Genomic DNA, 19,414 nt, shown 5'->3' on the forward strand with positions numbered 1-19,414 from the left:
GCCTTGATCTTGGACTCCCAGTCTCCAGAACTATGAGGAATAAATGTTTGTTGTTTAGCCCCCCAGTATGTGGTGTGCTGTTATTGTAGCTTGAAAGGACTAAGACAGTATTTAATACATTTTTAGCAAGAATGAATGAGACCTCCATCTACTGTCCTATAATGAAATATGGCCATCTCCTGACAACAGGTTTAAATAGAATCTAAGTCAGAATCCTGGTCATCCTACAGGTGTGTGCTGGCAGCCAGAACTTTATTTGGACTAAAGATAAAACCATGCAGTTGGTCTTACTCATAACACAGCAGCTTTCTCTCCTGGTGCCTAAGGGGACACCTAGTCACCACGTCCCTGCAAATTTTGATCCCGAATAGTCACACCCCACTAGACTAGGCTGCGGATGTGAAGATGATCCATGGGTGGCAGGGTACCAAGCCTTGGTTTCCAGTTCCACTCGTTGGTACGGAGCTGATAACCACTTCAGAGCGTTGGAAAGTTTAAGAGATGATGCCTACACAACACTGTCTACTGAGCTTTTTTGAATATTCTTCCTGTCATTATTGATATAATAATTCTCACCAGATGGTGGCAAAACAAATTCAGTAGTAATAAATTCCCATCTCACTGAACTTATTAGGTGTACATTCAGACCTGGATGTTGACAAATTCCAGTTTAAAATTCCCATTTCCAGTTCTTCTGCTTAACTTCTCTGTGTCTCGCATAACCATGTGCAAAAGGAGGGAGAGGGTATCTCTGGGTCTCAGAAGCTCCATGACCCAGACACGAATGTGTGATTCTGAGACCTAAGTTTAACTCTTGCTGCCCACCTGCTTCTGGGTAATTGAGGGATGGGAATGAACATTTATTTGCCGATTTTATAATTTGAGAAAGAAACACAACGATGTCTTCATCTAAACAAGGCTTTTAAAGTGGGGTTCAGGGACTGTGTTGTACTTTTGAATCCCCTGAACCTGCATGTAAAGTTTTTTTTCTTTATGTGCGTATGTGCATTTTTCTGGAAAGCTAGTCTATTACTTTCATCAGACTTTCTAAGGATCTGAGACATGACACTAACCCTTCTCCCCCGCAAAAAATTGTCAGCCAAGGATTTCTAAAGAATCATAATTGTTGATTAAAGTAATAATATTATGAATAATAATAGTGCTATTTTGGGCTTTCATAGAATAAATCAATGCCAAAGAGAAAATCGGAATCCAAGCTTTTTAGTTTAGTATCAGTTAAGACGGTTTAGTACTGGCTTCTTAGTTCAGAAGGCAAACCCAGGGTGGAGGTTTATTTGGGAAGCCCTTCTGGTAAGTACAAGAGGTTGTGACCAGTGAGGGATGGAGAAGAGAGACACCCATACAGGTGTCCTGTCTACAGGTCGCTGCCATAAGGGGTTCCTGGAAGCTTTTGCAGAAGCCTATGCAATGCCCTGGGGTTGTCCCCAAGACTGAGCAGGGAGGCGGCAGCCCTTGCCCATGACTTCTGCTGCTCACTGACGCTTCTGGACCTTTCACCTCAGGCCCCTCCAGCACTGCCTGTGCTGGAGCGAATTTCTAAGGGGCAGGAGGAAGCCGCCGGGTGAGAAGCAGAGAGCTGCAGGCACTAGCTGGGGAGACAGCAGCTGTGGGGTGGGCTCAGCCACCCGGACGAGACCCGTTTCATAATCCATCTTCTCCCACGCACCAAGTCCAAGTATTCATCAAGCTGTGATTCCAGACTGTATTTCCTGAAACACACTTGGTTCACATCCTCTCTCATATTCAATGTCACTGTCTCATTCAGACACTCATAATCGCCCTCTGAACTCCTGCCATTGCTTTCTACAGGGTCTTCTGGCTCATCCTCTGGCCTGTGTCGCTGCCCACAGGACGTTTCTAGAAGCACATCCAACATCTTCCCCAGGCGTTACATCCTTCAAAGGCTCCCCAGCACTACCAGGTAAGAGCTACACTTCTGGTCTTGTCCGCAAAGTGCTTCCTGATGCGTTTTCACTGTCCTCAGTTTAATTTCCACGCTCATTTGTGCCTCATGCTCCACCTCTGACAGACGTACTCCAACGAAGCCATCCTCCAAAACCCTGCCTGGCAGCCCCTGAGGTCAAGCTTCCACAAACAGCTCCCCCCTCCCCCAACTAGGTAGCCAGGCTTCATCTCAGTCCTACCCACCACATACACAATGACCCACCCTTGCTCTCCTCCACTTCTGTGCATCTATCATTATATGGTATCTGGTACATAGTAGGTGCTCAAAAAACACCCTCAAATGATTGCACTAAATGGAAGCATGAACTCACCATATCATCTTTAACGTTTACATGTTGGTATTTTCTATCAGACCAAGACCACGTCTCCCCATTCCCCTGCCCCCAGCCCCCAGCATAGTTATAATAATGCAGGCACAGCAAACACGTGTGGACCCAAAGCATCATCAGTGCTGGCATGGCGGGTTGTAGATGAATGGGAAGCAGAGTCACATAAACCTAAGTTCTCATCAAGCCTCTGACACTCACTAGCTGTGTGATCTTGAATAAAATACTTAACAACTCTGGTTTTACTTCACTCATTTGTAAAATGGGGATGGTACACACATATATTATATGACTTCTTCCAACTAGACCCTCTCCTTTCCTGTAACAAGACTGTATATCCTGGCCATTCCCGTGTGACTGCAGGGCACCCCTGTAGGAAGAACCTGCTTCTCTGGCCATGACCTTGGGGTTGGCCACGTGACCTTCTCAGGCACTTGAAAGTAGCAGAAGTGGCCTGTGTCCCACCTGGGCACAGGCTCTAAAAGCCATGGTGGCTGTAGCAGTTTCTCCCCGGTCGCAAGCAAGGCATCCACCTAATGAAGGCCCTGGTCAGCCTGGATCCCAAAAAGAAGGCGGCGCTTGGAGAAGATCCACAGTCGATCCAGCTTTTGCAGCTGATGTTTAATATGAGCAAGAAATAAACCTCTGGTCTCCTAAGTCACTGAGATACAAGGTTGTTAGCCAGAATACGCCAGCAGAATCCAACTCTAGAAATGTTGTGAGAATTCCATAAACTAGATGAGCACTTAACAGAGAGCGAGGCCAGCGTATGAGAGATTTGAACAAATCTAAGTGCCTTCCCATCGTGTTTGCATCTAGCCCAGGCACGGGCACAAAGCAGAGGTTTGAAACTGTTCAAGTAAATGAATAAATAAATAAGTTGGGCTTAATTTTAAACACCAAAGCACAGAAATATCCTTTACTTCCCGTCATTTTTCTGAATATAGATTATTTTGACAAAAATTTTGTAACATAATTTCCAAATAGCCTGCTAAAGTTTCTAGAAATATTTATATACAGTCTGAAAAAATTAAATAATTTAGAAGTTCATCTTGTGGGAAGCTAGCACAACAACAGGGTAAATCTTTGAATCACAAGACATGCATTGTGTGCATTTATATGCAAAAGTACTGCTATTTTAAAAGCCACAAGTAGACAACACACAACTACAACCCAACTAGGACCTCCCTGGTTTAACTCGGTAGACCACAAGATTATAGTAATGGTATGATTTGAATTTAATGTTTTTTCCTTTCTACGTGCTTCTCAGAGAAGTAATATATAGAAATGCTTGTCTTGCTTTAAATTAATAGGTATTCATATTATCCACTTTATCATACAGACTTAGGAACTTAAAAATTTCAGAAAAATAGGGCTTCCCTGGTGGCTCAGTGGTTGAGAGTCCGCCTGCCGATGCAGGGGACACGGGTTCATGCCCCGGTCCAGGAAGATCCCACATGCCGCAGAGCGGCTAGTCCATGAGCCATGGCCATTGAACCTGAGCGTCCGGAGCCTGTGCTCCGCAACGGGAGAGGCCACAACAGTGAGAGGCCCGCATAGCGGAAAAAAAAAAAAAAATTCAGAATAATATAGCAGAAACTATAGAAATGAATATCTTTGTTTCTATCACAATTGATTTCACTTAACCATCTCATTTCATGGATGTGAGTTTTCAAATAGAAAAGCATATCATAAAACCATCCTTGGAGTCTACCTTTCCATTATTCCTCAATATTTCACATAATATTACCTAAAGAAACAGCATTAATTTCAATTACACAGTGAATGAATTATGCATAAAGCTGGAGGATAAAAACGAATTTAAAAATTGGCCTTAAATTTCTCAAGTAATTAATTCATGCTCCAAAAGAAAAGGCCAATAGAAATTAAAATGCATCAAGAAGGGCAGAACCCCTGAAAGTAGGGGTGAGGCCAACAGAGAAATGACACACTAATATTTATTTAAAAGGCCATTTGTTTATCAAACATTTATTAAATGCCTATTATTTGACAATCCCTGGGCTGGCACTAGAGGTTATAAAATAGTAGACACAGATCCTGCCCTCAGAAGCAAGGGTCTAGAATAAGACATATAAGACACACAAGATCATGAACACACCTGGTGGCTTCGTTACAGGAGGTAACAGGAGACAGGGAGGGAGCCTGAGGGCGGTGGCTGAGCCGGTGGGGAAGGTCCAGGAGGAGGTGGAGGTAGAGTACCGGTAGCTGCTGTGTCCTGAAGGGACCACAGACACAAAAGGGGGAAAACCAACGAAACAGGTGCAGAGACACCTGCTAAACCTCCCTGCTTCTGCTGCCACAGAATCAGGTCCTCAAGTGTGTCTCCCTTTATCCGATCTTTCACTTTGCTCACCTGGGTGGGTCAGGTGCAAGATGCCTCAGTGAACAAGATGGATCGGCCCTGATTGCATGGAGCCCTTGACCCTAGTACTGGGATCCCATCACGGTGTCCAACTCAGGGCAGGAGACTCAGCAGTCAGAGGATAGAGACTCGGAAGGTCAGGGAATTAAGTAACTGTTCACAGGGACACACACTCAAAGCCCCTCTGCTCTGAGGCCTGAGCCAGCTCGACCTGCAGGCTGCCCCGTCCTCCTACAAGCTGCGATGTACTGATAAGAAGATGCTGGGGCCCTGGTTTCCTGCCTTCTGCCCACGTGCTTCCCCATCAAGGGCTGTCAACTCTTCACCAAACGTCTGATCAGTCAGTATGTGTCAGGCATATCAAGACAGACCCATCCTTCCTGCCCCAGAGTGGGAGAAACACAGGGGAACAGCTGCAGTAATATTTACCCAGTACCATCAAGGAGGCACGTGAAAAGTGTTACAAGAAGAGGTGAGAGGAAGCCATCAGGCAAGGTTTCACAAAAGCAATGATGTCTAAAACTTGATGGAGGCGGGGAGCTCCCCATGGAATAGACAGTGGGGGGTAGGGGAGCCCACAACAGACAGGCAGTGGGAGGCTGCCCTCCTAGCACCACCAAGACACAGCCACGCCTTTTGAACCATCTCTACACCAGGGAAAAAATCCTAGGGATAATTGTGTTTCATAAGAGCAGGCTGCCTTCAGGGAGATCTATATTTTATTTTATTTTATTTCTTTAATTTATTTTTGAGATCTATATTTTAAAATAGTCTTTGAAGGGGCAAGATATTTCATTCCACAATCCAAGCAGAGCATCAAATAAAATCATGTACAATAGGGTGAATACTAATGTAATCTGAGGTGCTGTGCTGATTATAGAGATTTATTAAGAATAACTACCTTGCTTTTTAAGTAAATAGGGGTGAGAAAGCAGTAGAAGATGGTTACTTTGAAAGAAGCATCCATAAGATTTCCCTGAGAGCAGGAACATTATTTCTGTTGGCAGGTTACATGTGCACAAGCCCACTAACTCGCTGAAATATTTTTTCTCCAGTGAAAAGTGTAGCTTAAGAAAGAGAAGACCCAGTGCAGACCTCGCTTACAGCTTCCTGTGAGGACACTAGCACTTTCTGGTGGCTCCACTTCCTGTCCCCTCCTGCACACACAGGAGAGGGATATGCTCCTGGCCCCTAAATCAGCACAGTGACTTGCTTTGGGCCATGAACTGTGACTTGTGGTGACAGATGCAACTTCCAGGTGGAAACACTTAAAATCCAGTGCGCAATTCCCCAAATTCTGCTTCCATGCTTAAGCAAACTCAGAAACATCATGTCAAGACAGAGGTGTCACAGACTGAAGCCAAACAGTGACACACCTTGCACAGGCAACCTCCCCACGAAGTTGTCTGCCTCCTCATCAGATTTTGCACAAACGAGAAAGAAGCATTTGTTGTAAGAAGCCACGGGGAACCTGGGACACTCCCTGGCTGATACACTTGCTTAGAACTTGCAGAGTATCAGTGCAGGGACAGGGCCAGGCCTACCTGCATCACCATTACCTCGATGAGTGAGTGACTTATGCTTTGGAAATATTTATAATCAAAAGTTTAGAAAATCTGCAGGGAAAGGTGAGCTTTCTGAATGAAATAAAAAATGTTAGGCACGGATATTTTTCTCCATAATGAAAACAAAACAACTGAGTCTCCTTTTGTTATGCAGTTAGCAATATCTACGACTAGGAGTGGAAAGGGGTCTTGGGAGTGGCACCAAAGTTGTAGGAACCTATATCTTATACCCTAACCCGAGCCCTAACCCTAACCCTAACCAAAGTTACAGGAGCCTATATCCTTCCTATGTCACGAGCACTCCTCTGATGAAATCAAAAAATAAACTCCTGATATCGCCCACAGAGAGCAATTGTTTGCAAGGTGAACATAACACATTATCATGAATTCAGCCATATAAACTGTGACAATGTGTATTTATTCTGAGACAGTGTATATAAATGGCATGGTTTCCGGGAAGGAAAGGGCTGCACACTGTCTCATCGTGTTACAGGCAGGCTCAATCCCTAGATCTTCCCTTGGATTACAAAATGTACAGCAGAGGACATCTTTGCTTCCTTTTTCTTGGAAAAAGCTTTGAGGTTTAGCTGACTCAGTCACTTTTTCTTTACATGTGACCACTTTAAAATACTCAGCTAGCCAACAGACTGATGGGCAAACTTCAAAGGACGTAGTGCTGAAAGGATCAATATCTCTTACAATGGCTCTGAAGAAGCAGATAGCTTCATTTAGGATGTAATTGGAATTCCCTTTAAGAGAAAGACGAGGATAAACTTGAGAAGAAATCAAGCAAGGCCATATCTAACGGCACTGCTTGACATGGTCTTTGCAACTGTAAATGCACAACAACCCCATAGATCAATATCTGCTCTGTATTTTAAGACACTCGATGCAATGCAGAGACGGTTCCCCTGCCCGTAAATGAGGCAACACTGGACAACATGGGAAAACACAGGATGACATTTTAAGATAACATCTAAAAACAGGGATGAGCTCTAAACTAGGACTGCAGTTCAAAACTACAGCATATCTTTAATAATATTTTTATTTGTACATCTATTTGGAAGCATACCCATTTTAGAGAGGCATTATAATATGGGAATTTTACTGTCTGGCTTTCTTCAAAATGTTCATAAAATGAGAACAGCCAATAAGACTTGAGACTAAAGATTACGTCCCCAGAGCTACAGGGATAAGAAAAATAAAACATGGCCGCTGAGCCTGCGCGTCCAGAGCCTGTGCTCCGCAACGGGAGAGGCCACAACAGTGAGAGGCCCGCGTACAGCAAAAAAAAAAAAAAAAAAAAAAAAAAAAAAAAAAAAAGGACACTGAGATACCATTTCTCACCTAACAGATTGGCAAAAAAATCTCAAGTTTGACAGCATGTTCTGTTGGCGAGGCTCTGGGGAAACAACTGCTCTCATCCATTGCTGGCGGGGGGTGCAAACTGCCGAAATTTCAAGGAGAGAAATTTGGCAGTGTTTAGCAAAATTCCGTAAAAACTTTTTCTTTGATTGTACTTGGCAACCTATCCCTCGGATATCTGGCAAAAATACAAGTGTGCACAAGGTTATTCATTTCAAGGTGTTCTGGTAAGAGCCAAAGGCTGGGAGCCGCCTCCGTGTCCACCCTTGGGATAAATGGCTGACTCCAGGTCCAGAATACTGGGTGGGCTTGATAACTCCAGCTATGCTAGAAGGATGGAAACGATAAAGGACCAGGTGGCCTGCATCAAAGGACAAGAAGTCAACACGAAGTTGCCCCCAATGGCAGAAAGGGAGCGATTTGAGTTTACATGAAACAGAGGGTAGAATGACAAGGTAAACAATGCCACAAACAGACACATCCAGACAAGACAGCGGCTCTACAAGACAGCTGAGCTGGTTTCCTCGGAAGCCAGGAAAGTGAAGAGAAACCCAACGAAGATGGGAGGGAATCGGGGGACACGATCCCAACACAGAGGCTTGAGATGTGACAACAGAACAGAATGTGTGGTGACCGCGGTAACTGGCCTTATGGTGGTGACCGTTTCATGATGTATAAAAATATCAAATCATTATGTTGTACACCTGAAACTAATATACTGTATGTTAATTATAACTCAGTCAAAAGAATTTTTTTAACTTTTTAAAACTAAAAAATTAAAATGGAATGTGTGGGCTTTAGAAGCATGCTGATTCAAACCAGTATCTGTAAGATGACATTTTTGAGATGATCAGGAAATGTAAACATTGACTGGGTATTAAATGGTACTAAGGACTTACTGGTATTTGTATTTGGTACCACTGCGGCATCATGATTCTGAAAGAAAACATCCATTTTTTCAGAGACGTATACTGACTTAAGTAGGGATGAACTGACACGATACCTGAGATTTTCTTTACGATATTTTAGCACCCTCCCCCCTAAAAACGGACAAAGCAAGTATGGCAAAGTGTCCTTGAAGCTGGGCAACAGATAACTGATGTTCAATTTGCTCTTCTCTCCTCTTTGGTTATCGTTGACATTTTTCGGAACACAAAAGAAGAATCAAGAGAAAGATGCTTTGGGGAAAGGTTTCGCACACGGTGAGTCCGCACGTGATATTCCAGCTTTTAAGTTGATCCATGAGATCTGCCCATCCCAAGCCAACCTCCTCTGATAACCTCAAGGACTACCTGTGGGAACTCACTGGGAGATCAACAGTGACAGTGCTGACAGGATGTAAGTGTATGGAGAGAAATAAATAAACCTTTGAGTCAATTAAAAATGGTACCAGAAATGCTATCACAGTCAGCCTGGTGATGAGCTAGCTGTACTCACTCGCTACTGGAGAAATAATGCATTCTAAGGTATTTTATTATCCCTTTTATATGCTCTAAGCACTCTGTCAGCTTGATCAATACACATAAAAACACATTTTCAATACGATGAAAAGAACTAGTCAAAAGCTACCTTTAGAGTAAAAAAAAAAAAAAATCACTTTTCTCTCTTTCAATAGCTGTATCGACATTGCAAGTTCATATGAGATGCTAAATGCCCTTTATGCTGCCATTAGGCCTATATTGACCCTACCTCCACATTTTCTGATGTTATAATGAGTATGCTTTTTCTCTTCTGGTGTAGAAATGCTTTTAGCGAAGAGTGACACGATCTTAGCCTTCCACTTTGAGCTGATAAGATTGGACAATTTTAATTATTGCAAAGATATCAATATAAATATAAATTTCTCTGTACTAAACCTGTAGAACTAAATATAACACATGACATCAGAAAGAGTTTACTCTCTTTTCTGTGATGCTCTAATTCTACAATTTACCTTTCACGCTATTTCACAGTTGAAGAAGCATTTTCACAGAAATTGCTCCATTTAATCTACATTTTCACTCTGTGTGCAGGCAACAATGTCATAAAGCAAAGGTCTACTCTACAAGGAAACTGAGGCTCAAAAATGATGACTTACTCAAGGGCACAGTCACTAAAGTAATGGTGGCAAGACCACCAATTTATAGTCAATGAACTGCTTGGAATAAAATAGGCCATGAGTAACCAAGCCCTGCTTACCTTTCAAAGCCGATCTGTCGGAATGTCTTTTCCCAGGTTGAGCCTGTAACAGAAGGAAGGGATGTTATTAATGCACAACGAAGATTCAGTTTTGCCCTGATTTTGCACAGCCCGGTAGAGATTTGCTTGTACATCTAAGCAGAATGATTGTCTTTCCTCAAAGACATCCCTCCCCGCCTCCCCAAATGGCCTTTCAGAGACCAGCCCAGGTGAGTGCATACCACCACCACCCCCGCCCCCAGTAACAGAGCAGACCAATAAATCATTCTCTAAAAGTCTGCATGTGTCCCAAGCAGAAAAATGTGTAATACTCTCCTGTTAAAAATAATGAAATAGTAGCACGTTGTAAGCTGTACTCTCCAAAATTCAACTTTTAACTTCACGTGGCATTTGGAAAGCTAGAGGGCACTTTGACATTCCAGTCCACTAGACATCATGGCTTTACCTCCTCAATGTTGAAGCACAGGATTCACATGTATTTTTTAAGCTGAACATTTTAATCGGAAGTCTCCTGAGTATGAAAACGCTGTTTCCAGTGACACAATTTGACAAATAGTGTATCCAAGTCCACAGAAGAATAGCTAGGTATAAAAATGATTTTCTACAATTTTTTCATGAAATAATTCTTCCCTACATTATAAGCATAACAATTTTCTGAGTACTTAATGTAAAGAAAAGTGCTCATTTTTATCAAAGACCACGTCAATAAGAAGCCTGCATTCGTGAGAGGTAAGGGTTCTGCTAACCCACACTTTGACATTTTCCCGATGCTCAGTCAGTGGCAACAATATCTTGATTTCAGTAACTGTACAAGTAGGCACCACTGCCCGCCCACCCCACCCCCCAGCCCTAAATCCATGAGCTGTGTTATGTACTAGTTGCGTTAATAATCACAGCTGATAATCACTACCTTTCTGTACAGTTTAGTCTTGCAAACAGGAAGTGGCCAATTCAGCATTGGGTCTCCAGAGGCAGTTAAAAGCCACCCTGCTTCTGTGCCTCAAGTCACAGTAAGCCAGGATGGCACTTATGTTTCTTTCTTGAGAACTCTGCCTCCAGTGCTTTATTCTCGGGTCGACAATCAGTGCCTCCGAGGCATTAGACAGACTTTCTGGAAAGACAGGAGATTATACAAAGTAGTTTCCTGGGCCCTCTCTGAGGACTAAGCTAGTCCCAAGGGAGCATGAATGTGGTGATTTCACTAAGGGACTTGGGTTCATACTACTCGGTTATGATGGAGCGTTTTAAATAATTGCTATAAATAATGCAGGACTAAATTTGGGATCAGAAGTACACACACATGCGTACACACATAAATTTAAGGCAGATCAGGTTTATCTCCTCGGACGAAGTTACTCTTGCCCAGTTGAATTCCAATAGGCTTTGCTAAGTAGGAGGAAAAGACCTGGAATTAAGCAGCCCAGGTATTTCTGATGCCCTGAACCAGGGGAGTGGGCCCCATATGAACGTCATCTGTCCTGTGAGCCACATGCAAAACAATGGAGAATCCCCATCTCAGGAATTCTTAAACGACAGTTATCCTGCCCCTGAATACTAGCAATTAAGACACTGCCCAAGAATATATAACCTGAATCAGAAACCACGCTGAACTCCGGGACCGCTGGCAACAGTCTGGCCCAAAGTCAGAGGTGGGAGAGATTAAGAGCCTCACGCCAAGTGAGAAGCAGACAGTCTGTGCTCGGACCCAGTGGGGAGGGTTGGGGTAGGGAGGCATTTAGATGCTACTTTTCTTGACTTCTCTTGCTTTCATTGAGAAACAGAGCACCTTTTAACTTTTGCACATTTCCATTTTTTTCCCCAGATCTTCTCAGCGCATTCTAAAATTGATTTTTAAAATAGACTCAATTTATTATCAAAGTAAAATAAAAATAAATGATTTTGCTAGACTGTACATTCAGGCTCTTAAAACACGGAACTTTAATTAAGAAATAGGTTCCATTTTCATATTTCTGAGAAAAATAAACTTATGCCAAAAGGGCAGAACAAGGTAAAAGTTTTGGGGTCAAGACTTCCAGTACTCCTTAAAATAAATATTATTAACTCATTCAACCAAGCACAGTGGAGATGGGGAACACAACTTCCTTCCTGTCACTAGAAGTCAATTTAATTAGTAATTTGAGCATCTTACATACCATAGGTGCTCATCATTGTTTGCTGGTGATCCTCTACTAAACATCTTAATACATTAGGTATGAGACTGACTATATTAAAATATGGTTTCTGTCCCCGAATACCACATACTCTAGAGGTTTGGGTTTTTGTGTCTTTTGTGAGCACTTAGTCATGGGGAAAGGAGAAACACAATAAATGGAACAGACATATCCAGATCCTTTGGCACCAAGAATATTTTTGACAGCCCATTATTCAGTTGCTGGGGAATTCTTTTACAGCCATTCACCATGTTTTACATGGTAAAGTAATATTATTCTCCCGTGCCAGAGCAGTCCAACACAGAGAGAAAAGCAGAGAAAACAAAGTTGCTGGCAGACTTCCTTGATTCAACACTTTTTAAATGAGATTTATAATATGAAGTCTAGAACATGTTACAGTCTTCAGGTGAAAGCAAAGGACAGCAACAATGAAAAGAAGGGAAATGTATAGCATAGAGAAATGGATATAATTCACTAGAGGGGTTGTTCCTTTCCAATGTTAGATGAAGTAGTTAGAAATAATGCATTGCATTCTTCACTTTTAAAAATTAGTTACCAAAGGGGGAAGGTGAGGGGAGGGATAAATTAGAAGTTTGGGATTAACATATACACACTACTATATATACAATAGATAATCAACAAGGTCCTACTGTATAGCACCAGGAACTCTACGCAGTATTCTGTAATAACCTATATGGGAAAAGAATCTGAAAAAGAATGGATATGTGTATATGTATAACTGAATCACTTTGCTGTACACCTGAGACTAACACAACATTGTAAATCAACCATACTCCAATATAAAATAAATTTAAATCTAAAATAATTAAATTAAAGAAGAATTTCCCTTGATAGCATTGGCATCTCAATGACAGAGGTGACATCTGGAGCAGAGGGAGGGTAACCGAGTCCAAAAGCTGGAAACAAACCCTGGGCTAAATGTCACTCAGTCTGCAGGGCAAGTTCCAGTGTCTCATCCATGTGTGTCTCAGGTAACAAAATATCCCTTAACATAATTCAGCACCAACACTCCAAGTGGGAAGTGCTGTGCCCAGAAGTAGGGCATCTACTCCTGGAATGAATCTAATCCATTGACAGCTACTCCTTTACAAGGTGAAGCAGGCTCTGTGCATCCATCCTCCCTCTCCTCCCTCTTCCATCCCATGTTCCTGCTGGCCTCAGCAGCTTCCAAGTTCCTGTCTTTCCACAACAGAAAGCAGTTTTGGAGTTCTCCTTTCTTTGGGAACTACTTTGCCCCGGCCAATAAGCTGCTTCTGCGGGCCCCACGGCATCCTACCTCCCACCCTGGCCATGGGGGCAAGGGATCTGGGCATCCTCGCAGCACCTGTCTCCTTGTCACAGGTGACCATATGTGCATGTGATGGGCTAGGTCAGGCCAAAGTGGAACGTTCCCCAGGCAGGTAAGAAGCTCTTTTCCTCACCTGTCCGAGAACCAAGGTCATGTGAGCCCAGCCCTGACAATGTTCCCAATATAATGGCCACAGGGAGAACGCTGTGTAAGAGGAAAAAAGGGGTCCTGAGCAGAGGGAAGCCAGGAAAGAGGAAAGGGGGCTGCTGATGGCATCCCAGGGTCTGTTCCCAGCAGTTCTTTGTGTCCCCACCTTCCTGCCACTCCTGTTACAAGAGAGGAAAATCTGTGTTGTTTCCTCCAGTGCTAAGTCTAGTTTCAAGTCTGACATTTGTATCTCGAAGAGCACCACATATGAACAAGAAAAATAAGATTTTAACAACGCCTTGAGCATCAAAATTTTAGGTGGGAATTAAAATATTTTTAAGAAATTCCAGCCTTTTAAAACCATATTTTAAATTAAGAGAATGGACATTCTCCCCCCAAATTAACATAGCAATAGAAACATGTAAGCCAAGACAAGGAAGGAACCTAAGTGTCCATCCACAGGTGAATGGATAAAGAACATGTGAGATAGATAGACAGATAGGTAGATAGATAAACAATGTAATATATATGTGTATATATATACAATGTAATATTACTCGGCCATAAAAAAAACAAAATAATGCCATTTGCAGCAACATGGATGGACCTAGAGATTATCATACTAAGTGAAGTAAATCAGAAAGAGAAAGACAAAGACAATATATCACTTATATGTGGAATTGAAAAAAATGATACAAATGAATTTATTTACACAACAAATAGATCCAAAGACACAGAAAACAAATATATGGTTACCGGGGGGAAGAGGGGCAGGCAAGGGATAAATTGGGAGATTGGGATTGACATACACGCACTACTATATGTAGAATAGATAATCAGCAATGTTCTACTGTAGAGCACAGGGAACTATATTCAATATCTTGTAATAACCTATAATCGCAAAGAATCTGAAAAAGAATGCATACATATATATATGTATGTATAATTGAATCACTTTGCTGTGCACGTGAAACTAACACAACATTGTAAATCAACTATAATTCAATTAAACAAACCGGGTTACACTCACCCCCTGACCAGGTGCCCACTTATACATATCAGCTAATTTAATCCATGAGGTCAGTACTATTATTATCCCTCTTTCGGGTGATAAGCTGAAGGGTGGGCGATTCGGGACTGCAGGCCCAGTGCTTTATTTAACTCCCTCCCTCACTGCTCTGTCCTGCATGGGGGTCCTGTCCTTGTCTCTCCTTCCTTCTTCCTTTTCCTCCTTCCTATCACTTGTCTCTTGCCCCGATCTGGTTATAATATAGATTCAAAGTATTTCATTTTTAGCTCCACAAAGTTTTGTGCGTCTGGTTATTAACTTAAGAAGCACGAAGTGCCTAGAGCAGACGTACTGTGTCATCAAACCCCTCCTCTGGAACCTGCGAGCTTCTACTGCGGTAATTTTGTTAAACACTCAGTACGCCCAGCAGGAGCTCAGTCTGTACAAATACACGTAGATATGTATCTGGTACATGATGGAGCAGGGCTGATTATTTTTTATTTCATATAATTTTTTTGTAGTCGCGGTTTAAAACCACAGGGCTTTGACTGTTACTTGAAACCAGCCAACTGAGTTCTCCCAGCCTGGCTCTGGTCGTCTGTATTTTTTTACACAAATTACTCTGGGGTCTTTATAACACCAAGGGGTTTTCCACAGCTCCCATTCAGTTTGTAATTTCATTTTTTCATAAATGTTATTGAACATGCAAAAATCTCTACCTTGATGTAAATTGGTTACTCACTTTGTTATGTTTCATCATTGATTACCTTTATCAATAATTTTAAAATCAACTTATTGCTCAATTTCTAATACAAAAATGCAACTACAAGTTTCATAATGCAGTTGGAAAACTGGTGGTCAAATGAGGCACAGATTTTTCTCCTAATTGAACAGGTTTACACCAAGTGTGTCCCAGACATCGACAGCCAGTTGAACTTGGACCTGCACCTCTGCTTTTTCCAAAATAATTAGCAGAAAAGGACTAATAATACATGGGAGGGGCAGATTTTTGCCAGCATATTCCTATAAAAGTGGCAGTATTTTCATATATCATAGGGGCTTCCAGGCAGCTGAACATGGGACCTGGCACAGAAATTGGTGATGAAACAGTCAAATACCAGAAAATGTTACCACTTAGGAGCTTTCTGGTAGAAGCTTCATTGACATTATTTTTAACTGTTTAAAGGAAAAGATTTTCCTACCCAATCAAAGAGTCAAGATTTTACCACACATTGAATGTTGGACAGAATGTGAAATTCTAAGAGGAAAAGAGATTCTTCTCAATTGACTAGTAGTGATATTTTACTTTGCAAATGTTAAGATGCTCTTGTGTTGAATTGCACCTGAACTCCATCAAACCCCAGGAATGGCTGCTCTAATGGGTGATGTGTATCCAAGCAATGCAGTTTTCCCAGACAAGGAGCAATTTCAGCATTTTGGGTGAAATGGTGAGATCTGCAAAATTCTCTGAGTCCTAATTCCCAGGTGATATTTATCATTAGTGAGTTAAAAGTAACTGTAAAAGATAAGGGTAAGGAAAAAAATCTTTACCATCCCTTAATTACTACTTTTTATATTAAAAGACCTATACAGGTATATTTTTTAAAGCATCATTTTTGCCTCTACCTAATACTCTTGTTTTGTAATGTCCATCATCCCCGGCTCTGATCATCAGTATCCAGATGACATGGCTTTAATCACGTAATAATATATAACGTAACTCTTTCTGTGCCAATAAATATGGACCTCTAACCATTTTAAGGCACATAGAGTATTACATAATTTAATAAAATGCAAGTTCTTATCAATTGCCGGTGCTATACAAATTATATCTACATTTTTGCTATTACATATAGCAATATTTTGAACACCTTTTACATATATCTTTGCACACTTATTTAGTTATTACTTTAAGATAAATTCCTCAAAGTAGAACTATTGTATTGTGATACATCATATGCAAAATTTTGATTAATACTATAAAAATTTTTACCCTCAAATTTTATTCAAATACATATACTTGATTGAATTCAATTTTATGAATCTTTTTATCTTTTATAAGACATTTTATTTGAACTTATATTTTCATAATTAAGAATAAATTAAACAAATGTTCTTAGGTTTGTATGCAATTTTAGTATTTTCTTTTCTGAATTGTCTGTTCATGTTCATTGCCCATTTGTCTGTTAGATGTTTGTCTTTGTCCTATTGATTTGTTAGAACACTTTATATATTAGGGCTAATAATCTCAAATGTGGCATATCTGCAGCAAATACATTTGCCCTTTTCATTAAAAATTTCATAATTAAATTTTAAAATTTAATCATGTATTTCCCTGAATAGAACTGATGAATGTTTACATTATTAATTGATTTCCATCATTTTAGCTTTTCAGTTTTTTAATTTACATATTTGTCTTCCCAATAGGTGAGAACAAATATTAAATTGTTTCTTTGATCTTCATGAATCCTTTAATATCCATATATCTGAACTCTAGGAGGTCTTAAAGGAGCATAATGCATATTTTGTGCTATTATCTGAGTTGACTAGTCAGTTTGAAAAATACCCATGACCAGTATTCACTCTTTGTAGAGACTAGGACAAGCCTCTCCACAAATCTTCAAGCCTGTTCACAACTATGCAACACTCTCTTCTATGAGTGGAGGATGCAACAACATCCTAAAAGACTTTGAAAACTTACTTTCAAATTACTCTAAAATGAAATGTAAATCCTAAATAATTAACCCCCTCATCAAATAATGGATTTCTAAACATAATTATTGGCTATAACATCTCTGGTTGAAGATTAGATCTGATTGGCAGTCAGTGATGCTTCTCCCACCAACTTCCCACTATAATAGCTACGGACACACTGGAAGAGGGAAACACACACACACAGAATAAATCTATTTTCCAGAATCTAGAGAAACTTTCACACGTAGGTTAGTTAACTGAACTGAATAGTGAAACTCAACTTGTAAGGTTCTATGCGTATGTCTCCCATGGAAACCAAAGCAGCCTTAGAGGAGATAAAAGTATGTTTTGTTCTTTCCCCAGTGTATTAGCCCCAGTTCAGAAACACAAAGTCCATACAAACCAGAAAGCGGGCAACTGCAGCTTCTCTGCCAAGGATGCCTCTTTCTTTTGCTCCCAACATCATCACCATCATCATCACCACCATCACCACCGCCATCACCATCATCATCACCATCATCATCACCATCATCACAATTATCACCATCACCATCATCATTATCACCATCACTATCATCACCATCACCATCATCACCACCATCATCACCACCACCGTCATCATCATCATCCCCACCTTCCCCTGCCCTCCTGCCTTCAATACCTTTCCACCCCCAGTCCAAGAGTTTGTGTGCGTATTTATGTTTGCCTAAGCATGCAGATATTTGTGTTTGTGTTTGGACGTGTGTGGGGTGGGATGGGTATGTGGAGAGTGATGGGCAGGGAAGAAGGGAACCACCCCTCCATGGCCCACTGTCTTTTGGGGACACATAGTCCTCATCAGTTATAGGAAAAGTTATAGGAATAGTTGGGGTCTGAAAATCCCTGGCAACTACCCATCCTGAGTGCTAGAAATGGACTAAATACACAATAATTAGAAAATGTTTATATAGAGCGGAATAGTATGTGGCACTAAAATTAGATTTTTTATAAAACGAAATGAGCTGAGATTCCATCCTGCTCGTTCTTATATGATCTTCATGATATGGTTGGATATAGAAATTTAATGAGGTAAAGACCTATAGGAAAATCACTGAATAACTGGGAAATCACCAGAAAGTGTTAAAATCGGCAGTCTGCAGTCCACCTAGGGCGGTGCTCAGCTTTGGGGATACAGGTGGGCACAGTGTCTGACAGCTCACAAATGACCCCTTAGATGCGGGCCTGATTTTAGCAGGAGACCAAGTCAGAGGCTGTCCCTGATGAGGGTGTTACGTCACCACTTCTTCATAAGCTAATGTGTAACGCACGTGAACTTATTTTCTAGGCCTCAAATATAAAATTTTACATTTCAGAGTCGATGATACACAACTTTTATCCTTTCTTAAGCTAGCTTGTGATTTCACATACTTCAACTAGATGACACCACTGGTGCTAATTTTCCTCTATTTCAGGGTGTCAGTGTTCTCTGAAAACCAAAAATGAAGCACCCCAAATTTCAGCAGGACAGATGGCAAGAACTCAGCTTTTGCGGCAAAATTAACTTTGGCCGTGACCCCCTACCCCACGACTTGTCATGCCCAGCTATGATGTCATGATGTGTGATGTCACGATGGCCAGCTCCAGGCCTGCAGCTTAGTTGAGGCATCTCTGAAATGAGGATTGAAGCCGTCTTCACACAAATACAACGAGGACGTGTATTCAGAGCATCTGCACAGTGTCCGGCACAAACTAGGTGGTATATACTGGTAGCCGCTACTGATATTAGGCCCCCAACCAGCTTCTCAACCAGTGCTTTACATGAACAAGGCTGCGCCTAGGAGCTGAGAGCATCAACTGTGCAGGATACCACAGCCGATTTCCCCCCTCCATCCCTCGTCTCTACACACTCACACTTACACACTCAGACACATGCACACACTACAAGGTCCAGGAATAAACTTTAGCATCTTTTCTCTTTTTAATTTGGAGCATCATTATATCTTGTGCTTTGTTTCAGTTAATCCATGTTGCATTATATACTTTTCCGTTTAGTGTATATTTGCCAAAATCCTCCTAAAATTATCTTAGGGGAAGGGCATTGATGCATATTTAGGTTAAACCCATAGCTAATTTCATTTAAACTAAGTCCTTCAGAAAGAGCTTCACAAGCTTATAAAAGTATTCAGATTGCGGTTTATGAGGTTGTCCCTTAAAAATACACACGAGGGGCTTCCCTGGTGGCGCAGTGGTTAAGAATCTGCCTGCCGATGCAGGGGGCACGGGTTTGAGCCCTGGTCTGGGA

General features: G+C 41.4%; 1 protein-coding gene across 3 annotated transcripts in view; it reads right to left on the minus strand.

Annotated features, from left to right (window-relative positions):
- PIEZO2 (piezo type mechanosensitive ion channel component 2) overlaps nt 1–19,414 on the minus strand; it is a 330,798-nt gene that overhangs the window by 163,269 nt on the left and 148,115 nt on the right. For all 3 annotated transcript variants that reach the window (XM_065889383.1, XM_065889382.1, XM_065889381.1), the window contains exon 4: nt 9,804–9,846. In XM_065889383.1, coding sequence (XP_065745455.1) covers nt 9,804–9,846 — 43 coding nt within the window. The remainder of the gene's footprint in view (nt 1–9,803; nt 9,847–19,414) is intronic.

Source organism: Phocoena phocoena, chromosome 13 (genome assembly GCF_963924675.1).
Source record: "Phocoena phocoena chromosome 13, mPhoPho1.1, whole genome shotgun sequence".
NCBI lineage: Eukaryota > Metazoa > Chordata > Mammalia > Artiodactyla > Phocoenidae > Phocoena > Phocoena phocoena.